Consider the following 27358-nt stretch of genomic DNA (forward strand, 5'->3'; position numbering starts at 1 on the left):
TTTAAAAAATTTAATTTATTTAACAATGCAATATGTTAAATTTATCAACCATATTTAACAATTACTAATGATAAAAGGACTAAACAAAAAAATATTAACATATAAGGGACTACATTTGAAATGTACTCTTACATAAAGAAACTAAATTACTAAACTTTTTAAACAATAACAATTAAATTAACACATACTTAACATGAAAAGACATTTCCCCTACTTTCATATCTTTCGTATATATCTTAATGGTTTAGTATAAGAAACAAAGAGACAATTATTATATATTAAGAATTAAATTGTAAGAAAATTAAATGTATAATGAATAAAATTATTATAAAGTTCAAATTTAGAAACCACAACCAGGTGTATTTGACCCTTAACTCGATGTTTGAGATACTAATTATTACAATTCAACTATTATAACCTCCAACTAATTACAAATGAAAACCTATTATAACCTATAGATTATAATAACCATTTTAAAACTTTAAATAGTCCTATTTATTTTTGTCAATTCCAAATTAGTTAACTTAAAGTATTTATATATACATATAGTAAATAATATAATAATTGGTGTCATATGAATTATATACTAATTATAGAAGGAAGTCCCTAGTAGTCAATTTCTAGGTCGTCTAGTAGATAAATTTTTGTACTAAAGATCTTATACTATTTTTATTTATTGGCAACCCTCCAACAAACTAAAATGGTAAGTATAGTTCCATAAAAACAATGAATCTCAAAATTGGATTCAACTTGTATTCTAGTTCATCCACCATATACACTAATTATAAATGCTTACTTAAGTATGACTACCTAAGCTTAAGTATGACTACTTAAGCTTAAGTCAATTCAACCTTAAATTATTAAGTTACATCCATCCATATCCATCCATTATTGCCTTTCAAAAAACCTTGATGGAAAATTGCACTAAATTTATGGACTTGGGAAATTAAATTGTGTAGAAAATGAGTACATAGAAATATGATATAAATATGGAAAAGAAAGAAAGTGGGAAAAGTCATATGCATTCTATATCCACTTAGAAGAAGGAATTTTTAGATACTTCAATCAACACCCCATTTTGTCTCTTAATTTTGAAACACCAATACCTTTTGTCCTCTCTCAATATTTTCTTCCACTATTTCCATTTACTTTTTTCACTTTCAGATATTTTAATTTCTTCATAAATTCTTTTTCAAAATGAATATATATATGTGTGTGTGTTATTATAATATATATATTGTGGCTAGCTACAACTCAACCAACCCCACTTCTAAACCTCCCTTATCTTTACACACTCACATGTCTCAATTTCCAATGCCTTAAATGCACAAATTAGATTCAAAATGTTTCTTCAATGTCCAACCGTAATAAGTGAACCATTAACCATAGTATATGTTATAATACCAAAGTCTTATTACAACAAAATTCACCATATACAATACCAAATTATATATAGATAAGTTACCCACACTTAGAATCCATACTTCAACCCACCAACAACTTGAATATAAAATATCCTAAAACCACACTGCAGCTTGATCCAAAATGTACTTAAGGTAATAGGTAAAGATAAATCTTATAAAATATCTAAAACACAATATAAAATTTAAATGAATAATGGTATACAAAGCTGAGAGAACCTTGAATTAATCTTAGTTAGCCAACTGAGGAAGAAATTGGTAGGTAGATATCATGTAATCATGTGATATCTACACATAAACAAACATACATACATCATCCCATAGTACACACACATATATATAATGTGTATGTATGTCATATAGAGGTGGCCAAAAAGGCCAATTAATTTTTTTCTTCTTCTTTTTAATTTTTCTGGATACAAGCTAGATTTGAAAAAAAGATTAAGAGAAAAAGGGAAAAAAGATAGAGATGAATTTATATCAGTAATTAGAAAGTGTAGGGTCATAAATCTTGGAAAGTGCTTGTAAAACATGAACTTGAGACCTCAATTGCATTATATAATCCGCCGTTTTCAAGAACAACCGGTCCGGTTTCAGCCTCCGCCCTCCAGGGATGAGGCGCTGCAGTTTTCTCATCTTCATATGGACGGAACCACCACCACCACCTCCGTGCCGTCCACCGCGCCTCCCTCTCCTCTGCCACCTCACTTTCCCAATTCCTTTGCTCTCACAAGTATCATAATATTGATCCATTTTCTTCAACTAAAATAAGGAGTGAAAATGATATAACAAAATTAGTTTACAAAAGAATAAAGGTAATTTAAAAGAAGCGTTGGGGGAAAATAGAGAGAGAGAGAGAGAGAGAGAGATACAAAATGGGAAATTTTTGGAAGTAGGAAAGAGAGGGGGGTTTGTGTTCAAGTGTCCCTCTTCCTTTTGAGTTGTATTTATATAGTGTGTGTGTGAGAGAGAGATTATTACAAAACCATGTGAGGTAGCATATAGGCCTTTTAATGAATTCATACAAATAAATACATACATATATATGGTGTATTTTAGCACTACACCCACATATTTGTGGACATAAAATCTTTGGATGGATTATTAAGTTTGTAGACTTTGAAAAACTTGCATGCTGGAATCAATTATTTTCTTCCTCCTATATGAGTTATGACTAAAAAAAAGGAATTAAAACTTGATTGTTTGCAATAATAAGTATTATATACAGAAATGAATGAATAGAGATTAGACTGAAAGATAAGATATAGATAGAAAGTGTTTGTTAATTAGGGTAAGTTTTGGTAAATGGAATAAGAAAGAGAGAAAGAAATGGAAAGAAAAGAAGAGAATTTGTCGTTATTGTAGTTAAGAAAGGGTGGGACCAAATGGAACGACCCACACACGTGTCTGACAGCTAGGTTGGGGTGCCCACGCGAAGGCCAGCCATTCAGTTATCCATCTGTCCTCGTAGTCCCCGAATCCCCTTCCTTCCCCACACGTGTTCGGATACGATCTCTCCTTCATCCCAACGCTCCCACCTGGGTCCCTTCAGGACTTCGCTACTAACCCTACCTCTTAACCAACAACTTATCTTCCACACACCCACCTTTCTCCCATCAAATCCCTTCCCTTTCCTGAAGAGCTTGTTGTTATAAATCATTACAATTACATTTTATGCCTTCAATGCTCGTCTAATTCTAATGTCTTTCAATATATTTAAATAATTCTTATAAATGAAATTATTTCTTCATTTCTTAGTTTGATGGAGAAGAAAGCAACAGTTAATTGGTAATTTGTATTTGTGGTTTAAAGAGGAGTGTATTAAACAGTTTTCTTTTTCATACCATAGTGTGATTTGAGTTTTATTTAATTGGATATAGAAAAATGATAGTGTGGTAGTGGGAAAGAATGTTGTTTGAATCTTGGGCAATCACAACGTCGTCCTTTTGATATGAGATCATCTAGTCTAATATGATCTAATAATTGTTATTTTTAGTATAGAGGATGGTCAAAAGGTGATGAAATAATGGAGAGGGGAACACAATTAGATGCTTCTTCTCTTTATTATTTTTCGAAGATTATATATTACATATTAATTGGAATATCCAAATATATATATATTGTATACTTTTTAATTATTTGTATATTATTATGAAAAAAAGATAAGAAGAGAAAAGAAAAAGAAGAGAAAATGTGTTGCATCAACCCATGTTCCCATGTCCCGATTTGGCAATCAAACATTCTAATGATTTAAATGTAAATTATGAATAACTCTAAAAGCCATTATTATATATTACTCATTATCCTTATATATATTTCATGATGATTCTCCTACACGTTTGCCAGATGTTTATGTGTATGAACACTTTTTTTCTTAGAGTCACATCGCCAACTTATCTTAATTATTTTCACTTAATATTATATATATATTTCAAATCAGTTCATTTATGGCATCAATGTGTGAGATTCAATTCATATACATTCTTCATCCCTTCCTCCATTTCTTTTCCTCCTCTTCAATGATTCAACCCATCCATCCATATGTATATTAATTATTTTTAACAAAAAAATAAATTAGAAATTTTGAGTTTCCTCAGCATAAATTATCGTAAATGACCAATTATTGAAAAAATTTATAAACTATACAAACTTTTATACGGTCTCTATCAATAGTATATTTAAAATTTTGATATAATATTGTAATTAGTTTGGTTAATTTTACTTAATTTTTAAAATTTTAATCAATTATTAATAAATTTATATATATAAATGTAATTACATTTAATAGTATTTAGAAATAATGATTTACATGGATGAGTGTATAATAATATTTTGGAAGAATTAAAAGTGTAACAAAATGTATTGATAACGGATTTTATTAATGATAGATGTACTTCTACCAATGATATAGTCTATCAATATTAGAATATAAATATAAATTTTCTTCTATATAGTTAGAATCTTTTGTTATATTGTATTTATAAATATTTTACGTTTGATTTTTATATTGATAGAAAATTAATAATACAAATTGACGTTAGTTGAACTATATACTTGAAACGAGAATTGATTTTGAACCGAATTTTAACGTGTGAGTTGTAATAATAGAGATGTTTTCATTAACACATAAATAGGTTTTTGTTTTTCATATATGGCATGACATTGATTAATTAGGTGTACAATTTATTGAGGCCTTACATTTAGATTTCGTTTTATCTTTATATTTGTACTTTTTTAAAAAGCAAAAATGTACTAAAACAAATATATAGATTTATGTTATACATTTTATAAGACAACGCATCATGATCATGATCATCATATGCATAACAATGAATTTCATATAATTGATGATGTGGCATTTTTATAATGATTTCTCCATCCACACATTAGAAGAGATTTTTTGTTTTTTAATTCCCAAATATCAACGTGAAGATATTATATAACCTAAATTTTTGATATCTCTACCAATCATTTGGGATTTGTTTCTTGACAAAATGTATATATAACTGGAACACACATTTTTTAATTTTGGAAGCAAACTTTCAATCAATCCATAAATTCACAACATATACTAAGAAAACAGCTACAATCTTTCATCTATATATGTGTATTTATTTATTCATTTTATTGAATATAATAATTTGAGTCGGAGAATTCAAACCTCTCATCCGAAGGTCATACCAATTACTGCTAAGCTAAGTTTGCATTAACATCAAGTAATATATTATTTTTATGAACTTGCATTCAAATATGTGAGTTTCGTTCGTTTATCTCACATTACCTCGTAGCAACGACCATTAATCAACTTTTATGAAAAAATGATGCATATTTTTCCTAAAAAAGTCATTAATCAATTTGTTAATTAAATGATGAAAAATGAAAGTTTGTGATGCATGAAACATATCCAAAAACAAAAAGGGGAAGAAAAGTGGGTTATGTGAATTGAGTAAGGTATTATGATTTCTTAGGATCTTTTCATCATAGAATTCTCGACATACTTCTTTAAATTGCAATTTTTTAGGTAAAATACACATTTAGGTTTGATGACCTCTAGCCGAACCGATACTAAATATGTATAAATATAGATTATATCAAAATTGGTTGATGAAGAAGTATTTTTGTAATTTTGATTTGAAATATATATGAGATAATGAAGTAATTTAAGGATAGAGGATAGGAAAAAAGGGAAAAGAATATTGAGGGGATATGATGAGAAGGACAAGGGGAAAACCAAGGCATGTGAGGAAGGATGATAAAGACCATTCAAGACAGATCCATTAAACAAAAAATCAGAAATAAAAACAAGACATTTCCACGTACATCCACATTATTCACGTCGTGAAGTCATTTCCATGATTATAATTATGCATGCACACACTGTGGAGCTATTGAACTCTCGAAAATGACATCTTTTATATTAACGTTACACTGAGTTTTTTACATATATCATATCTTCACGACTAAGAGATTCTATACCTCGAAAATAACCATATCCTAAACTTAAATAAGTATATTGGAAATATATGGTACTCTTAATTAGTGATTAACATTTAATGATCTAATAGAGTAATTAGTGTTTGATGTCTTTTATTTTTAGAGGTAAAATGCTTTATCATCCATTCCATAATTGTTGTACTAAAGAAAATGATAATACATATTTGTTTAAAGTTTTAAGTGTATATAATCTTCTCTTAAACAAATAAACTAAATGAAAAAAAGACCTTTAGTAGATAAATCCGAACATTTCAATTAGGGTTGACCTTATCACACCATCATCATACTTATACCAAAAAGCAACTAATTGCAGCATATATAGATGTATAAAGATTTGGTATACTACTAAAAAGGAGCGAAATTGACACTCATTCTAAATTTTGGAGTAAAATTTCTCAATATTAATCAACCCAAACACTGTATAGTTGCATCGACCAAATTGCACCAAAGAATCTTTGTTTTTGAGTTTTTTTTCTTATAGATGCACTACTAGATTATTGAAGAGAATTATCTAGAGTTAAGAAAGGTAAAAAAAAAAAAAAAAAAAGGAGAAACACCTTTGAGATGGGACCAAAACTTTAATAATTTGTTTGTGTTTTCCACAAATAACACACGAATTTAGATTAAGAATGCAACTGAGAAGCATTTGGTATATAATTTAAGAAGATTAGAAGTGTCTGACGATGGAGAATTAAGGCATATTTGCACTTAAAAGCCACGATTTAAAAGTATTCGTATAGTAAATCTAGTTTGAAGCTAAGGTTGAATGTGGTTGAAGTGATGTGTGGTTGGTAGATTGGGGTTTGGGGTCCTTAATGTGGTGGGAACCTAATGCACATGGTTGCACATGAACCCTCAAATTTACCACACAAAAGTCTATATAAGATGGGGCTCATGCCCTAAACTTGAGGTAAATGCAATGGTTTTTTTTGGTTGGATTGAGCTGTACCCTCCCATTTGATCTTCACTTCTACCCTCTTACAAAGGGCCTAATTCCACGTATTCCATACATTTTTTCTCTCACACAGTATTTGTGGTCTCTTGAAGAAAGCAAGGCATTTCAATTACCCATGCATAAGGGAAGACAGAGAACAAAACTTAACATTTCCCTACGGATGAGCAAACCAAACCAAAATGGAAAAAATCGAGCCAAATCGATCCAATCGATTTTGATTGGTTGTTGGCTTTGATGTTTAGGCTTGCATATATATTTGATTGAAGATAACTTTTGCAGATTATCTATCTCAAGATTAATTTCTCTTCTTTATCGATAAGAGTGTTTAGCATAGGCTCACAATTAATTTTTGTTCTTGCTGAAGATATTTTCTTTCCTTGAAGGCTAGGTGATCTTTACAAGGATGCTTCGATGAGTTACATATTGTGCCTTCTGTTTTGAAATGAGAAGAGAGTTTGTGTGGTACAAGTTTCGAGTTTAAATTGCCTAATTAATCTCAACTATATGCACTGTTATTGAATTTATAATCATAAAATTACGACTTTGACATGTTTAAAAGTTATTCTAAAATTATTAAAATAAAAAAAGAAGAAGCATATTTTAAATTATTTTAATGACACAACAATTACACTTAAAAGTGCGAACCTAAATATAAAACTATTCTTTTTAGTGATTAAAGACGACAAAAGAAAATATTTTGTTAGGTATTGGGTTAGCCCAACAAGAGCCCATTTAAAAGCTGATCAAATTGGGCTATTTTGGTGACAAAAGAAAAGGCCTTCGGCAATTGGGATGCCAAACCCACAAGACTCAAATTGAAAGGAAACGAGAGTTGCAATGGTTATCTAATCATGTAGGAGATGTTTACGTAAATGAGTTGATAACTCATGTCCCAACCAGAACTTATAGAAATTTATAAAAATAACTTCGATGGTTTGAGAGCTTCAATCTCCTATCCTCACAATTATTAATTTAGTTTGTTTATATTTATATATTTTTAGCAATGTAAATTATGGTGCCACATGGATTGCTTACAAAAACACAAATATAGTTTTTGAAACCCTGTGTATGGATGCAGAGAAAAATATTATTCATTGATGCTGTCACGATGTGCAATACCTCATGTTAATGGTATGCTGTCACGATGTGCAATACCTCATGTTAATGGTAACGTGTGAGTTTGAAACTTTAACATTCTATTATTAGCTGTCACATTGCACGTATAAATTTAAAGTCATTTTAAAGTTGAATGAAGTATCTCCTAAGATCAAATTTAGAAACAAAGAGAAATATATATCTTTTTATGTATGTTATCATATACATCAATAAAGCATTTTTTTATTTATAAATAAAAATCAATCTTACTCGTAAACACTAATAGAAGTATGACAATATCTATGTTGATAGAATTTAAAAGTTATATTTTATAAGTATTTTTATTTATTTTTCTACATTTTGTAAAAAAAAAATCTTAAAAAACGGTTTCATATGAGTTTAACTCAACGTTAATATTGTACATATTTAAGAGCTACTCCCATAAAATTGAGAAAAGTGAACAGTACTTTAGATTTACAATATTAAGCTAAACATATTTAGAATGCATCATTCTAATTGAGATCATATATGTATTGATTATTGAAAAAGAGATTGTTAGAAAATAAAAGAAAGAAAGAAAGAAAACCAAATGAATAACAGGTTCACAGCTTCACAATTAGTTAGATTATTAACACAGGTTCAATGCAAAATGCAAAATTGTTTCATTTTTAATTGGAATCAGAACGCATGATATGTCACACTCACCAAGAAAACTTGAAGTATCAAACAAATTAAAATTGACAAACAAGTGGTCTGTAAATGTAGGCAACTGATCACTAAAAGAAATTTAGTTTAATTTGTAACAAACATGTGTATAGGTAATTCAAAAACATTGAATAACAAACTAATATATAGAAAAGGATTTGTAGATCCATCCAAATATATATATATATATCTCAATTAGCTATTTACTTCGAAAGGTGAATTATGAGATGAAAGTTAGAGAAAATTTGCAGAACGTAATATATATTGATCTATATTACAACACAAACTAAATGAAAACAAAAAAGAGAAATTACAGATGAGAGATAATAATATTGGCAACAATATAAAATAGAAAGAAGAAGTAAAAAGTAAAAATATATAAAATAATAGCTTAAAGGAACTATCTTAGTTTGATCCTATTTCAGATAAAAGAGGCAAATGAGAATATCTTAATAAAAAATTAAAGAGAGATTAACTTCTTTTACTGTGGATGTGGATGTCGATTGATTTTGAGATAGAAAGTTGTATATTAGAGTAGTAAAATCCAAATGAATATTTGGTTTTGATGACTCAAGACATTATGTGAACTATAAAGAAAAATATCAGTCATTCTAAAGAAACATGCTAGTTAGAATTAAACACATATCTTAATATAATATATGAGTAAAAGTAAAGAATGGAAAAAGAAATTTGTAGGATGAGTTAGCTTCCTAATTAATGGTGATATCATTAATATCCTGAAAATGATATAAAGCAAATAATGTCACAAAAAAAGAAGCAGCAAAAAAGAAAAAAAAGGATCACTAAAATCCATGATTATTATGGGAAGAGGTGGTAGTTATATCACAATCATGATAACGATGGAGAAGTTGAGTATAAGCCACCTGATCATCCTCATCATCATTCATCTCTACTTTTGCTACTTTTTCCATTGCTAAAAGCTCTAAAGTCTTTTGAGCTGAACTCTCGGACTCATGTTGATGTTGATATTGATAATGTGGACGTATTATTCCTGCCTCTGCTCCAGTACTCACCGGTACAACCGATGGTAGCTTTGCTAAAAGCGCTTCCAGACTGCTCATTGATGGCGTTATTCTTAGTTGTTGGTTCAAATTGTTGTATACTAAACTCTCTACAGAACCTCCCAGACCGCTCCCTTCAAACCGCCCCATCTCAGGGTTCTCGTACGCCATTGTCGTCACGCCTACCCCGCCGTCCATGAATGACGAAGGAATTGATGAGTATAGAGGGTGAGGCAATAGTACCCCTGGGATGCTTTCAATGTAGCAAAATTTCTTCCGCAACTGTACTACCAAGTTTAAGTCTTCTGTCATCTATAACATAAAGAATCCTATTGTAAGAAAAATTGACATACAAAGATTTGCATGGTTGAATGAAAGTATAGAAGTAGAGGTTGTTCTTAGAGAGAAAATTGTATAACTAGAGGCCACGGGTAGAACTAAAAAGTTTATACATAGCACACCTCCATAAACCCTAAAAAATAAATCATAAACAAACATAAATACATATATACAACCTAACAAGATTACGTGATTGATCATTTGAAGCGTCAGATAACAGATTTAAGATATTTCAACATCTTTATATTTTGTATATCGTTTAATCCTAAAATTTTATAACAGTAAAAATGAATAATATATTTTGTTTTAGATAAGAAATTATATATACAGTTGATTTTCTTTTAAGAAAAAGAAATTAATTGAACATGAAGTGATGGGCATAGAGAGACACCTTCTGAACAGCTCCCAATTGGACGACGCCTTCTTTGACTGCGATCAAAGCTATGGTCTGAAAATTTTACACATAATAACTTAGTACATAAATATACATATAATATAGTTCTTGAACATGTAACGCTCATGTTTGTTGGGAAGAAGAAACATTTTAACCTATGATATGATATATATCTTTGTGATTTCCAGGTATATATTTGGCCTATTTTTGCATTGAATAAGGAAAATGTGAATTAGTTTTAGTATAATAATAATGATTTGGAAGTTTGGAACCTTTATGCCTGACTGAAACTGGGCTTCCCAAGTCCTAGGATGCTGCAAAACAAAATTAAACACACAACCATAATATATAATAATAATAATGTTTAATGTGTGCATGAATTTATGTAATAAATTGCTTGCTTACAGAGTCGGTGGAATTATGCCATGTGGGTAAAAATTTAATGTCTTGATTATCATTGGCTTCTTTATAAATCCACTTATGACTTCGATCTGCAGCCACTTTCCCAATCAATCTGCTTATAGTTAATTAAAACAAAATTAAATTCATGATCAAAGTTAGGATTTTTATATAAAAAGTATATAGTAATTACCCTTCTCCATAATTATAGATCTCATGTGACATCTTGAAGAAAAGCTCCGGCTGTAAACCTCGACATGGTTGTAATCCATACCCCGGAAAGTCCCCGCCGGAACCCTCCATCTCGTCGGAAGATGCTGACGCAGCAAAATTACAAAAACCATCTTCCCACACCAAAATCCTTACCCCAAAAAAGGAAAAAAAACTTTGATTATGTGCAATTCATTTTTAAAAATTATACGAAATTAAATAAAAAAAACTATACCAATTCCTCCAATTTCCTCTGGACCTATCAAAAGCACCTTGATTTTCCCATCTGATGAAAAGGAAAAAAAGAAAAAGAAAATTAATCGAAGGGGAAAGAAAAATGAGAAGGAAAATTTAAAAAGAAAAAAGAAGATGTATACTTAGGTGGTGGGTAATTGCGAGGGAGGATACGCCAAAAAACAGCATAAACCCAATGAGAATTATGATGAATACATAAACTTCTAAGAGTATGTTGAAGAAGATGAGTTGTGGCTAGCAAACTAAGACGTTGTTCCATTGACGATGATGATCTTAAAACTAGAAAAGAAAAAGAAAAAAGAATAATAATAATTTTCAGTAGAAAAAACTGGGGAGTGTTGAAAGAATATATAAAGGGGAAGGGGAAATATTAATTAAATAAATAAAAAGGGTCCTACGGTTTCAGTACTTGTTCCCCACTTAAAAACCCTTCAATCAATATATATATTGTTCTATATTTTTCTTAAATTGTGGTTTTTACTATATATCATTGTCAGGTTAGGCTTATTGCATATATATACATTTATATATTTTTCTCATTCTTTATTTTCTACAATTACATTACTCCATTATTATGGAGGAAGAATAATACTCAGTCCCTTATTCGTCAATAGATATCTTCTCCAATTCATCATTATGTTTCTCGAACGTAAATAGAAGTGGATCTATTAAGGGGTCAAGATCACGTGATTTTAAAATAATGATGTTATATGTGTACGTATTATGATTTTTCATTCAGTACTATAAAAAAAAATGTATCATTAATGTATCTAGTCAAGATAAAGTATATTTTTAATGGTGGTTATGTGAAGGAGAAGTTTGAGTATTCATTTATCTATTTATTTTTTAGCATAGTGTAATATGAAAGATTTTCTAATTACAAATTTATGTTGGTACATGGTTAATTAAACATCATGTTTGAGATAACACACAATTAGTTATTAGGTAAGTGTTGTTTGTTTTTTTTATATATTTTGGAAATCTAATCTTCATGTTATGAGAAACAAGAGTCATTACGCTCAGTGATTTGACTTACCTATACCTTGCATTAATTTTGTCACATTCAATAAAAGCGTTCGTGATTTTCATGAATTTTTGTGATTGTGTAAAGGACTGTATAGATATATAACTTACACGCACTTATTAGTATGTTTCAATAATGGGAATGAGTTCGTATAAAGAAAAGACCCCAAGGATCTTTTCCCTAGAGGCATAATGTATTAGCTAGAAGTAAAACGTGTAATTTTATACTTTGTCATTTTTAAAAAAAGAAAATTATACTATATCATTGATCTACTTGCATCTCTTTTGATCATAAAGAGAAAAGATATTATTTTTCTTTAAATTTAGTAGTGTGACAACTTATGATTGAATACTGGAGTATGCTATGTAGAAATATGAACATTCTAAACAAACCGAAATATTTTTGTATAAATAATATTAGATAGGTATCATTTATATGTATACATAGAGCTAAAAATAAATAAATAAAATAACTTTCCATGATTGCACTCACAGTCTGACACTAAAGGTCCAAAGAAAGTTTAATGGCAGTCTCTGTTATTGCTCTCTTTGACCAACTTTTTTTGTGTTCATTTTAACTCAGCTCTTCCTTCAATTACTATTACCGTAATTTCTTTTTCTCAGTCTAAAGTGAGGAGTGTTAGTGTTTGGAAGAGCGATCAAACGAAACATCATAGTTGGAACAATATATATATATATATATATATATATATATATATATATGAGCAACGATGACCTTTTAGGTGAGACGTCAAAAGTGTAAAAGCCTAGTAAATTTTATGTATAAACTATAGATAATATCATATAGTAACTATGAAACTATGTATATATGAAGGTTCATTGTCCCTTAACTGTTAAGTAGATTGATATAATATATTATTTTTTTAATTCAACACTAAACCCATAAAAACCCCAAGATACCAAGAACAAGAACAAAATACAACACCACATGGAATAACACAAAGGGTTGAAAAGAATAATCTCTCTCAAAACAAAGCGTTATTATTATTTATTATCTCCATTGGGGTTGTGATAATATTAATGGTATGAACGTACAAAGAGTTGAATTTGGAGACATAAATGTCAGTGAAGGAAGCAAAATGCAGATTTGATGAGGATGATGATCTATATATATATATATATATATATATATTAATTATAAGAGCAATTGTCACCTTCAAAGAAATTATATATAAGCTCTATATATACACCATCAAAGTAGGCCATAACTTCGATTTTAAATAGTTCCAATTAGAAACACCTTAAGACTAATGTGTTAAGTTAAATTCCCTTTCGTATTTTCCTTGTTTGAGAGTGGAGAAAAAGGTATCAATGGTTACTTTAACAGAATGGTGAGTGATTTGTGCGTGGGCTGTAGATTTTCTGTAAATTCTTACATTCTTTTAGTTTTATTGGTTAGCTTTCTCAATTGCTTTTTTTTTTCTTTTCGTATTTAGAAATGGGCAGTTCTTCCCAAACAGATAATTTTTTAAAAAGAATTGATTTAGTGGGTGGACACAAAACATTAATTTTGTTGTTGGGGTACATAGTTGAAACAAAAAACAGAGACATAAACTGAGAGGGTGGAATGGGAAAAGGAAGAATTTTTAGGTATGGGGGAAGAAAAAAGGGCCAATGGGTCAAAGATTTTATGTATATATAATATACACATTATTATCAAACTGATCATCAAAACTTTGAATATATCATCTCATATCCATTCTTATCTCTTACATTAAAAGTACTGAAAAATAAAAAAATAGAAATACAAAACACTGTTCCTATCCCATACTTCTGTCCCCATCTTTTGTTTTCTGGGTATAATTGTGAGGGTAGTTTTGGTAATTTTTACAAGATTAGGGTAAAAAAAAAAGCTTGTTTTTTAGCAAGACACAAACTGGCAAAAGAAGCAGGCTTTTTTTACAGTTAGGGTTGCTTACAACTTTTAAGAGTCGGTAAAAATTTGTTACTGCAGGTTGGAATTAAAGGAATTGAGATGTTGATATATTTTTTTGTTGGGGCATTAGATATTGGGATGAGCTTCCTGTATATATACACACTCTCTCTGCAGATAACCTTTTGTTCTTCTCAGTAAAAAACAACGCCAAACTTCATGTTTTTATTTGTTTTATATAATTAGGTTTTTCTCTTGTTTTTACTTACACTCTCTCTTCTTTTATTAGTTATTATAATCAAATTAGATTGTAAACATTATAGCAAATAACTTAGTTAATTATAATTGTAACACATGAATGGTTATTAAAATTATGGAGAGTTTTATATTATATTGTAATCAAATATTACAAGTTATATAATTGTTGAGAAGAAGGTGGATTGAGTTTTGTTGAAAAGGGAGAGTTGCAAAAGGTGAGTGCAAAAAGTTGGTAAGCAGTAAGCTCCCATTATTTAATTATTCGTAGAACAACAAACCCTTACTTCAATTTGTATCATATTACTTGAAAGGTGTAGTATTATTATTATTACTACTACCTGGTCTCAAACAAAACTTCACTCTAAAAAATACAATTCTTCAAATGGGTTCTTTTCCTTCAAGAAAATTATCACAAATAAGAATGTTTTGATGGAGTTTTTAAAATTTAGAATGTAATTGAAATAGGTTTTCAAATGTTTAATTAAAAACTAAATATTTATACAAAAATTTGAGTGTTTTTGATAACTACGTAAAATTATTATGGATTAAAACTACATCAACACCAAAACTAAGTCTTAGTTCTTGAATCTTTTAGAATGAATGTATTTACCCTTTGAATATATCCCTTTGAATTTTTAAAATATATTTTAGTTATTGAGTTATTAGGATTAGGTTTAAAAGGTCTATTCAAGTGTTTTTTTGTCCTTTAGATATCTCTTAAATAATTAGATGACATTTTAAAGTGGAAAATAAGTTTAAAAATGATCAAAGAAATAAATTTTCTAATTTAAAAATAATTAAAAGAAACTATATATTACAAATATTTTTAAAAATTCAGCCAGTAAAACGGTTATATTATTCTTAAAAATTTAAATACTAAAAAAAGATATATTTTGAAAACTTAAAAGATGAAGACACCTTATCTTCAAGATTGGAGCAGGAGAAGGGAATTTCTCCTATTTTTTTCTCATATATAACACAAAAACCTTTTATGGATTATTGAAGACATGGTAGCAACCAGGTAGTAAATAATAAATTGAAGGATATAATAGAGAGGGTAAATAATTAATGGGTAAAAAGAGAAGACAAAATGGGAAAATGGCTTTGATATTTGTGTCAAATAATGCTATATCTATACATTTATTTAATTTAATTTATTCTACTTTTACGTATGTTATTGTAACTTTTAAAGTACTATATATATAATATATATATATAAATTTTTTGGAAGGTGGAAATAATAGTGATAGTATATATGCATGTGCAAAGTTAAGAGCTGGACACCAATGAACCAAAAACTTAGGTAGCCCTCACTATTACCATGCAAAATTATCAGCCTTTCAAAAGAGAGATATTAAAAGAAAAGAAACAAATTAAAGTTCATATTGAAAGAAAAAAGTTGATTGTGATGGATTGGAGTTTTTGAATGTGGTAAAGAAAAGAAAAAAGAAAAGAAAAACAGAAAAATCAAATGCCTAAAAAGGGCTCTGTCATCATATTTTGAGTTGAAAAAGACTTCTCAATTTCTCCATTCTATTGTCCCTCTCTTTCCCACCCTCTTTCTTAACATTGAAAAAATAACCCTAATCAACATAACAAACAAACAAAGTAACTATAAAGGAGTTTGGTGTGTAGAGAAGATTTGTGTGTATACATAAAATACCCTCTCTATAAATATACATATATTTTGATTGATATTATTATTATATGGTTCTTGGATTTATAAAACTTTCCCATGGTTTCTTCACGTGACCAAATTGTTGACTCATCTTATCATACCCACCCTAAAATAAGCATATTTGAATCATCTAGCAACTAGCTAGCTTGTTCAAAGTATCGTTAGTCATAATTATTTTGACATATTTTGTTTTTACTCGTCTCTAAGTTTCAACTTGTGAGATGTTGATTAGATATGAATGGTTTAAAACAACATCAAATTATTAGTTTTATTTTAATTTATTTAATATTTTTCAGGTAATTTTATTGTCTTTTCATGACATAGTAAAGTGGAGGTATAGCTAGGTTTGTCACATTTTAATATATGATATCTAATTAGATGTGTCATTAGGGTTTTCATTAATTAGAGACTATTTAAAGCCTTCTCGTTATGTTTGTTTGATTGATGAATTGAATTTTGGTTTTTGAGCTCTTTCTTTCAAGTTTAATTAAAAAAGCTTCTTGAATTTAACCATTCATGTGTTTAATAATTAATTCATCCAAAAAAAACATTCAAAAGTTGATCATCTCATTTTGTAGGAGTGTTTGAATCTTCGGCCAAAAAAAATGTTCTTTTCATCTCAAGGGCTCTAATCAATTTAAACTTGGAATAATTGGCATATATATACACATGTATGTTTTAGATTTGATGTATGTGAGTGTAGAGAAAGTAGTTGGGGGATGTGGGAAAGGGATTTGTTGATGATGTTGGAAGCTTTAGTGAACAGTGGTTTGATAGTGACACCATTATTATTATTATAAATATATATTATTGAAGTTGTTAATATATTATAAGGTTGTAAGAGGGCATAGGGAGATGGAATTGGCATCTTCAGCGCCAGCTCTCTGTATAGCTTCAGGACAACTTGACTGTGTTTCGTGGGACACCATCCCTCTGAGTGTGTGATACTGAGATTGCTCTATGTGTTATTTTATTTTAACACTTCTATTATAGTTTACTCTATGTTTTAAAACTAAAACTAACGATAAAGTTTGAGTTACGGTGCTAATAGCGCTGTCTACAAAGAGAGATGTGCTTTGGAGTGAGTCTTTTTTACACTCTACTCTAAAGCTACAGCAACCTTTTGAAGAGATTTTGTTTAGTAGCTAAAATCTGATCTCATGAAGCTCTATTACTTTCAAATGCTTTCTTACTCTCTTGTACTTACTTTAATATTTATGCCAAAACCCCACATATATATTTTCTTTTTTCCTTTTTCTTTTCAAGTTGTATGATCAAATCCCCCAATTATATACATACATTCACTATCAGAACACTGTTTCTTAATTCTTTCTTTTTCTTCCCTACAATTTAAAGTGGGAATCTTTAACTTTTTCGATCTCATACCAAAATTCAACCCCATCGAACCGTATACACCCCTCTTATGAAAGTGCACTTTAATTATTATTCTCTCAATAAAATGAAATGGATAATAAAAGTGAATGTGACGATTATTTTGTTGGCAAAAAAAGTTATGATTTAACAACAGAAAAAAAAAAACTAAATGTAAAAAATTATTACAAAGACAGATCAAATCTCTTTCACCAATGACAATAGCTCTCGTATTATTAAAATACTTGCTCACTTGATCCACCAATACACCAAGCATAAAGTGATTCTTCAACTTTTTCAAATGTTAGACAATTACATTTTTAGTATTTTGTAAAAAAACCAACAAAGTGATAGTCATTTTTTTTCTCTGAGGAGGTGTGTTCAAATCATCATATGCTTTTATTTGTTGCACTGAAAAACATGTTAGAATCAATCCATATAATCTTATATTTTCTAGATAATCGATATGTACCGTTTTAAATTAGCTAAACATTTCTCACTTCGTGTATATATATAATTTTTCAACTAGTTCAAGTGAGAATGGTAGATTTTTTGAAGTTTTGTGTATAGTAGTTTTTAAGAAAAAGATTCACAAGATAAAAGAGATGGAGATACACCAAAATCTCACTCCAAAACCAAAAGTGATGGGGGCATTGATTAGAGAAAATTTGTGTATTGTTTAATGCTGATGTTCTCCCAAAATCTTCTCTCTTGCAGTAGTTGGGTTGGACCTAATGAAAATTTCAAGGCCCATTTTTCTTATTCCTTCATCTTATTATTTTCTACATTTGAAAGAAAAAAAAGTAGAAGAAGAACTGGTAAAGGAGGATGTGAATTATACTGAATGGTTTTTTGCTGTCTTCTCCACACAGAAGAAACATTAGAAATTGGAATCCAGTGTTAGGGCACTATCAAATGGAGAGCCCACCACATCAAACAGTATAAATTAATCATTTAACCAAAAAAAAAAAAAAAACCATAAGGCTTTCTACCCAGACCCCCCCTTACCCCCACATTCAATTTTTTCATTCTACTTTCCTTTCCTTTTTTTTCTGTGTCCAGAAAATTATTAAAGCTAATTACTATTACACTATTGTTCATACAAAATTTTGGAAGAGAGTGTAACATACTTAATTAGGAAAGTTTAATATTTAAATGGATATAATTAACCACAAATTGGTATTATCATTATGGGGTTTAGCTTTAATATTTTCTGTTTTTTAAACCCATGTGAAAGTTATTCAATTAAATTTTTTCTGTTTAAAGAGGTTAATTTTTTGAAAATATAATTAAGATTTTGGAACTTTAATATTGTTTCAACAATTTTAATTTTTGTTATCTGATTAATATCATCTCAATGACTCACCCTTTAATGAACAAGTTCATCAAATTTAGTTTGAAGCATAAATTCTCAAGCCTTTTAGAGCTATGCATGAAATAAAAGAATGACAAAAGCTTATTGGATAAAGTGAAAATTGGCCCAGATATACACACACACACACACCATAATATATCTAGAGGATCTGGGCTACTCATGTCTCCTAAGATGCCCCAACAAAACCAATATTCTCTATACCTTAAAGAAAAAAACCTAAACAAAATTTTGAGTTAAATATATATATATAATTCAACAAGAAACAGATGATGTATGCGATTTCTATGTTAACAAATGAAAGCTTAAAAATTATTGAACCGACAAACATACAATAATGTTTGACATGGTGATGTCAAAATATCAATTATACAACTTAATTGTAAAGAAGTGATCTTTTTCATTTTTTTTTCTTCAAATGATGTGAGTGGAGAATGATTATAATTACCCACTTTAGCAAAATTAAAATGAACATCATTGCTAAGACATGGCCTGCATATCCTTATTTTTTTCCCTTTTCTTCAAATTTGAAATTTTGAAATTTTGAAAATGTCTATCGTTTGACCTCTCTCTCTATATATAAATATATTTCATTGTTTTCTTCAAATACTTTTTTTTTAAAAAAAAATAAGTAAATAGAACGGATAGAAGAAGTTGGCTGAGGCATTATATGTATTAAGTAAAATGCTAAAATAGTAATGAACATTGACATTATATTATAATTATAAAGTATAGTTTGAAATTAAAAGGGTTGGCTTTTGCTCGATATACATTATCTATATATATAATATAATATGATTTGGTTTACATTATGTAATAAATAAATAAGCATATATGTTTATATATAAAGAAAAATGTAGATAAGGGTCAGAAATTAGGATGGAAGGCACGATGAAAGAGTCGGAGTTTATGATGTGGGGATTAATTCATGACGCCAAAGTGCACGGCCAACTCCATGGCGGGGCCGACGGCCGGCCACTTAGGGTCAACTTGTTGCTACCTTTCAACTTATATTTTCCACCCCACTTACTAATAATAATCCATTTCATTTCTATATAACAATCACATAAACGTGACGAAGTATTTGAAATATTGAAAACATTTTCATTACTTTTTTTTCTTTTTCTTAAAAGAATGTTTACTATTTAAATCTTCTATATGTACACACACACAAATGTGTTCATGCATGTATGTAAATAGTGTGTGTGTTTATTCATATATAGTTGATGGTAGAGATGTTTCTCTCTTCTTGTGTGTCCTTCAAGGCTGTTATTATTAGGAGTGTTACTAAAGTATAGCAATTAGGTTTAGAGTATTAACAAAATTTAGTGCAATGCATTGGATTAAATAAAAGAATAATAATAGTGAATTTTTAAGAGAGGAAAACCATTTCTAATATGAATTAAGTCTAAAACAAAAAACAATATCACTACAATGATAAGAGTTTTTTTTTTTTTTTTTTTCTTTCACAAGAAACCAAAGGTAGAGGGTTAGTATAGTAGGTGCACCACAAACACAATTTTATAAAACATAAAATGTAGGTGCATGGAACTAGAAGAAGCTCAAAAAGTTGTATGCAAAAAAGAATAGGTTAGAGAGGAAATATTTAAATATTTTTAATAAAAGTATGTTACAAATAGATTTTGTTTATATTAGCAATATAAATAATCTTTAACACTATTGTTATAACCTTAATTATTGTAATTACATTTTAAAAAGGGATACTCATTGTAATTATATTTTTATTATTTATTTTAATTTTCAGGGACATTCTTAGTTTATTTTAATTAGTGGAATTAGGTAAAAGTCTTTATCAATTATTTATTTGAAATTATAATTAATACAATTTTCAAAATTTAAGGATAAGTTATTAGTTATAAATTGATTTTTAAATTAGTTATAGAAAATAAGTGTGTTGAGAAGAGATATTCAAATCTACGTATGTTTATTTATTTATTTGCTATAAAAGATTGTGGTTCAAATTTTTCCATCATATCACACAATTGGAAAAAGTTAGAACCTAGTGTGGATATATTTCATACTAAAAAAAGTAATTTAATTTTGAAAAACAATTCAAACTTTTAAATTCAACACTTCAAGATTAATTATTTGAAGAAATTAGATAGATAAAATTAAAAAGGATATGTGCTTATAAGTATGCTTAATTTAATTATCTTGTGGGAGATTGTACGTATCACACCTAGGTTTTCCAATATTTGGAAAGAACTAATAAAAGGTGCTTAATTATGAAAGTGATTTTGCTTATTATAGATAATGATGATGACAATAAAAAAAGAAATATATGATATATATTATTTATGAAAGTCTTAGAGGATAATAGATGAAATTAAAGTTGATGTTGTCACAAGAGAGACATAAAAGCCACTGACCTTTTACGAGTTCAAGTTCTTCCAAAACTATTTTAATAAACCCTCTCTCTCTCTGTTTTTTAAATTACAAAAAATAGTTGTATGATCATTTAGGTTATCCTAATTAAATTAAACTTTTAATACTATTCTTCATCTTTTTTTTAAAGAAAATAATCTCTCTACTCTTCTTCCCATTTTAATTTATTTTAGTTTTTATATTTTCAATTTTATTTCATGGATAACATCTCATTCATACATATATATATATATATGTAATGTTTATAAATACATATTTTATATGAACACTTATTAAATTTAATAATTGTATTCGCTACCTAGAATTTCTATTTAAAAAATGACTTAAATTTACATAGCGTTCAAAAAGGGCTATTTTATGATTTAGAATTAATTTAATTTAGATTTAGATTTAATTATATCATATTTATTTTTAAAGTAATACAATTTATATTGTTCTATATGTTATTTTTCTCAACAAAATTACATATTATAATACTCTAAGAGTAGTATGAAATTAAATACCAAGTAAAATGAAATTTTGAATAGAACTTAGTGATACATATGATTATTGACCACATTTATTTTAATTATATATATAAAAAAAGGACAAAAACTTAAACTATAGATATTTCAACCTAATTTTTTAAAAAACTCATGTTTCAAGAAAGTTTAGGCATCCAAAATTTTTGAAGCATCTAAAAATATTTGCCAATCATTTAATACCATGATACCATAAAACAAGTAATATAGTGTATGAAAATTAAAAAAAGGTCATAGTAAGTTAATAAACTGATTTACTATGTGGATAAGCATTTCCCTGCCATCTTGTTTGTCAAAAGGTTAATTATATGGCTAAATATATATATATATATATATGACAAGGACTTTTGAAATTTATGAATGAATAGGAACAAAATCTGCTTTTGGAATCACAAAGTAACAGTGACAAAAATCAGGCTCATATATATGTATACATATCTATAGAACAATCTAGCTACTGAATAATCCTAATTACTTTCTTTTGGGCATCTAAATCTTAAAGCTTTTCACCAACAAATGATGCTCCTACCTCACCTAATGCTTTTCACATAACTCTGCATTACTATATCCTATTAATTTCTTTGAAAACAAAAACATTTAGAATTTAAAACCACCCTCTTGGAAGTAAAAAAAAATAATAAAAAATCAAAATGAACTAAATTGTCTTTTTGACGAAACTCTAATTTTTTTTATAATTTTAATACATTAAAAAATATTTAAAAAATTGCTTCAAAAGTGATTATGAATCTAATAAAGAATAATTTTTGTAATTTGTAAAAATTGACTAAAGCTTTTTGAAGTAAATTGCTATCAAATGAGTTTAGTAGCTTAGGTATATTAACATAATTTTACTTGATTGTACTAAAACAAAAATAATTTAGTAACATAAACTTTAGAAGCCAAAAGTTTTTTTTAAAAAAAAAAACTTCTTAATCATATTTAAAATCAGGCAAGGAAATAGTATTTAAAGGTGAAAAGAAAAGAGTGGGAATAAATTAAATTGAAAGTAAGGAAGAAGCTTAATATCAGGGGATAGTGACTTAATTCCAAGGACCAATGAAAAGATATTTATAAGTTTGAAGTGGGGCCAAATTCAAGGTCGGCCACGCAAATATTAGGCCGAATAATTTCCATCCTCTATGCAAAGCTGATTTGTCATCTTCTCTTTATTCTTTACATTTATTTATTTCATTTTAAACCTAATCAAAGGAAAAAAGAAATACAAAAACTTTATAATTAAATTTAATTATAATGACCCCTTGACGTCTGGTCTAATGTTTTACACAAAAACCAAAGCCCAAAATTTTATATATATTTTTTTAAAAAAAGACATATATATCTAGTCAGCTTTTTTGCCTCACGTCAGCCTTTAAAATAATTACTCAAAAATTCGAGCCGCTGCTTCTCTTTCTCAAGTAGCTGCACGATGGCTTGAAGGGTTACCCTTTCTTATTTCCCTTTTGATTTTTGTGGTGCATAAATATGACACACTTATTTTCTAATTTTCCCCACAAATTTTTATTGAACTTTTCTTTTTCTTGCAATAGGTAGAGGGAGAGGGAAAGAGAAAGAGAAACTAAAAATAAAAATTGAAGAAAAATGATAATGGAAGTAAAGGGAGGAGGAATATTGGAAATGGTGGTTCCATTTTTAGCTATGGTCACCATGGAGGGTTGCACAATTGCATTAACAATATTGGCTAAAACAGCCATTACTTATGGAATGTCTACTTTTGTTTTTGTTGTTTATACAAATGCTGTTGCTTCCATCATTCTTCTTCCTTATTCCTTCATCTTTCATTACAATCAAAGGTGATAAATTATTCCCTCTTCTTTCTCTCTCTCTCTCTCTAGTTTATAAATTTCACTCAAAGTTTAAAACTTTACCTTCTTTTTTAATTTAAACTTTTTGCAGATTGGAATTTCAACAATCTTTGTTTTCCTTTCCTCTTCTCCTTCGAGTTTTCCTCTTGGGTTTAACTGGGTTCGTCTTCTTACTCTACTCTTTCTCTCTATATCTTTACTCCAAGTAGCTTAAGGAAAGATAAATTATTTAAGAGATAGGTAGAGTAATGTCGTAATTCACGATGTTCTGTGATATCGTTGGATGTATGAGAGATGTATTCAGGGTTATTGCACCCATTTGTTTTGCAACTCAGCGTGATGGTTAATTGTTGGAGTATTTTGATTTTGTTATCTGGGTACTTGACAAAGAATTAAATCTTGTTGTTTGGCTTTAAGTTTAGAAACCTCGTTATATGTAGACCTTCTAATAAGTTATTCTCTCTGTGTTCATTGGTGTAGCAAACATATTGGCAGTGAATTGTGTAATTTTGTTTTTTACCAATTTCCTTTCTGTTTATGTTTTTCTTGTTGATTTTATAACAACGGTTCAACATCACTATTCATTCTTCTTATTTTTAAAATTTTTCATTTTTTTTTTCTAACTTTTGTCGTGTGGTTGGAGTTAGACTGAAAAAAAAAAACAATAAAAATAATAATAAACAAGTGGAATTTATGATCAACGTAAGTATTACTCATCAAAAAATAATAATCTTAATTAGTTTAGTTGGGCTTGATCCTTTTCCTGTTTGACATAGACAATGGCCCGGATCATTAAATTGTATTTGACTTTTAAGCTCAATACAAAATTTTACCTATTTTAATAATTTGGAGAGGTGAAATTTTGGTATAAATCAGTTTATATTACACACCAATGCATTGTAATATTTACTGATATGACATGAAGAGGTTAAAAAAAATGTATATTGAAATTGATCTTTTGGACTTTGTAGGATATGTATATCTCAAAACCTAGCATTTTTGGGCCTAAGTTACAGCTCTCCCATTGTTGTATGTGCAATGGGTCTTATGCTTCCGGCCATTTCCTTCCTACTCTCAATCCTTCTCGGGTAATTATCTATACGATCTTGAGCAAAGTTTCACTGACATAACATGGTACGATTGAAAAGAGAAAAAATAACAATTATTTGATTTTTCAGGAAGACAAAAATGGAGTGGAAAAATCCCAACTTCATAACAAAAGTGGTTGGGACAGTTATTTCAGTTGTAGGAGCAACATGCGAAGAAGTTTACCTAGGCCCAACTGTACGGCAACATCCATCTTCTTCGACACATTTACAGTTTAAACAGAAGCTTTTGGTGTTTACTTCAACCACAGATCGTTGGATTTTTGGTGGCCTTTTATTAGCAGCTGCTACATTATGTGTCTCTATATGGAACATTATTCAGGTTAACAACAACAATAATAATAATATTCTTTTTTATTATTTTTATACACAATAACCCATGTGTGTGTGTGTTTTTAACATATATATACTTTTTTTCTTTTTTGTTTGATTAGTTGGGAGTTGTAAAACAGTACTCGCAAGTGATGAAAGTTGGCTCATTTTATAGTATAGTGGGCACATTTATGTCAGCAATTGTGGCTTACTTTGTTGTCAATGATTCAAGTGCATGGACAGTCAAATCTAGCTTCGACCTCTATCTCATCATTGCAACTGTAAGAACTAAAAATAAGGAATTAATTGATGTTGATGATATTGATATGATAAATTTGTTGTTACGTAAAGTAGAAATTAAACCAGACCGTTGATTTTAGGTGAAAATTTTTGCAGGGAACTTTTAGCGGTTTGATTCGAAATCGAGTGCAAATATGGTGCATGCAAAAGAAAGGGCCGTATTATGTGCCCATGTTTAAGCCTTTTGGTATTCTGTTTGCTACCTTCTTTGGTGCCACCTTCTTTGGCGACACTTTTCACTACGGAAGGTACAGTTTTTGTTACTTTTAGGTTGAAAAATACTTGATTGCATCCTCTGTTACATGATTCTTTTTTCTCAACAATGAAAGGTACAACTATCATAATTACTTAGGTCGAAAAATACTTGAATATATCAAGGCTGCATCATTTTTCCTTTTTTTTTTTTGTACCGCAGTCCAGTCGTCCAATTATAGTTTTTTACATGTAATGCCAAAAGATAAATGTAACTTAGGATTCAAAGTAACTTTTTCTTGTTGTTGTGCTGATGGAAGTGAGATTGTTTTTCTCTTTTGTTTGGTATGATTGGGCAGTGTGATGGCAGCATTTATAGCTGGAATGGGGTATTTAACAGTAATGTGGGGGCAAATTAACGAAGATCGTGGAGTAGGAAAAGACAAAGATATTAACAAGAACAATGATGATTCATTGTCTTCAGCCAAAGTTCCACTTCTTGATGATGAAGAATCAAATGTGTAAAAACTTGAAATATATCCAAAAAATTATGATCAGAAAACAACTATTTTTGAATGAAATTCTGATCAAGTTTAAGAATCTTTCAATCTTTGGAGTTGAGAGAGCAACTGTGTATATTGTCATTTTCCTGCATGTGTTTTAGTTAAATGGGATCCTTCCTTTTGTTTTATGAATATGTAACGCTATGATCGTTTCATATAAATTGTGTCGTCCTTCATCCGATCCCATGCATTATTCTCAATTTCATTTACTTTTTGATAATGATGGTGATATAATAGCTCTCGTCATTTTTAGCTGATATAAAATATATATATATTGCAAGTGCTTTTAAGACAACTTGGATCAACCCCTAAGCTTAAACTAAAACCACCGATGATCAGTAGAAATATTATAACAAATAAATTTACTTATAAAGGAAAAGAGAGTAATATAAAGAAAATCCAGTAAGTTTCCACTTTTGTTGGAAGCCATATCTTTGGCTGCTGCTTTTTTGTATTCTAAAACTTTACCTTAAAAATGAGAGAGTTTTTTTTATGAAAGAGGATTAAAGCTGATAAAGAGTTATATAGTCAAAAGTATATTGTTTGACAATAGTACTTTGAATTAAAATTGAACATATATCAGTTATTATATATATGTTTCTGTTATTAAAAAATAATAAAAATAAAACTACTTTTATGGTATTGTTAAACAGATTAAGAAAGAATGGTTGAATATAGGGTTATTCATAGAAGTTGAAAACATACCTCATGGTGTGAAATAATTTACGATAAGATAGATATGTTGAAGGAATCATTTAATTAGTGTTAATTTAATTAAATAATGTGATCAACATGTCTTTAATTAGGATGTCATTCAAAATCTGTTGTACATATGTATATTCTCCATAACTGCAACATTAATTTCTCATTAGCCTTTAATTTTAAATTATTGATTCTTTGCCTCTACAGAAACGAAAACTATTAGTTATTGTCCAAAAAGAAAAAGAAAAAAAAGTATTAGGGCTTACACAAGCTTTACCAACTCTCGAGGGAATTCAATCCATATATTGGTGTTTGTATTAGGAACATATATTTCTTTTTAAGTATCATCTCTTGTCTTCTACTGCCTATTTTGTTGTTTTGTTTGATTATATACATATCATAATCAATGTCCAATTTTATTTATTTCTAATTACTAAATAGTGGACAACAACCATATTTTCATAATAAATTTGTAAATTAACAATATCAAATTTTTATAAAGAAAAACTTTGTCACAGAAACCATTTCATTTTTTATAAGTAAAGAAG

General features: G+C 28.7%; 3 protein-coding genes across 3 annotated transcripts; 1 reads left to right on the forward strand and 2 right to left on the reverse strand.

The window, feature by feature from the left end:
* Positions 1 to 1584: 1584 nt before the first annotated feature.
* LOC105435564 lies at positions 1585 to 2436 on the reverse strand. The gene has a single exon (XM_011657339.2). The coding sequence runs from the start codon at positions 2172 to 2174 to the stop codon at positions 1902 to 1904; it is 273 nt and encodes a 90-aa protein (XP_011655641.1). The 5' UTR covers positions 2175 to 2436; the 3' UTR covers positions 1585 to 1901.
* Positions 2437 to 9359: 6923 nt separating this feature from the next.
* LOC101212200 (protein RICE SALT SENSITIVE 3) lies at positions 9360 to 11627 on the reverse strand. The gene is made up of 7 exons (XM_004135184.3): positions 11412 to 11627; positions 11270 to 11320; positions 11018 to 11185; positions 10831 to 10939; positions 10698 to 10739; positions 10423 to 10479; positions 9360 to 10004 (listed from the first exon to the last, which is right to left on the reverse strand). The coding sequence occupies exons 1-7, from the start codon at positions 11546 to 11548 to the stop codon at positions 9474 to 9476; spliced, it is 1095 nt and encodes a 364-aa protein (XP_004135232.1). The 5' UTR covers positions 11549 to 11627; the 3' UTR covers positions 9360 to 9473.
* An 11676-nt stretch (positions 11628 to 23303) lies between these two features.
* LOC101210157 (WAT1-related protein At1g70260) lies at positions 23304 to 26294 on the forward strand. The gene is made up of 7 exons (XM_004135428.3): positions 23304 to 23623; positions 23727 to 23795; positions 24607 to 24723; positions 24814 to 25063; positions 25176 to 25334; positions 25450 to 25601; positions 25905 to 26294. The coding sequence occupies exons 1-7, from the start codon at positions 23412 to 23414 to the stop codon at positions 26068 to 26070; spliced, it is 1125 nt and encodes a 374-aa protein (XP_004135476.1). The 5' UTR covers positions 23304 to 23411; the 3' UTR covers positions 26071 to 26294.
* Positions 26295 to 27358: the final 1064 nt, after the last annotated feature.

The sequence above is a fragment of the Cucumis sativus genome, chromosome 5, assembly GCF_000004075.3.
Source record: "Cucumis sativus cultivar 9930 chromosome 5, Cucumber_9930_V3, whole genome shotgun sequence".
In the NCBI taxonomy this organism is placed as follows: Eukaryota; Viridiplantae; Streptophyta; class Magnoliopsida; order Cucurbitales; family Cucurbitaceae; genus Cucumis; species Cucumis sativus.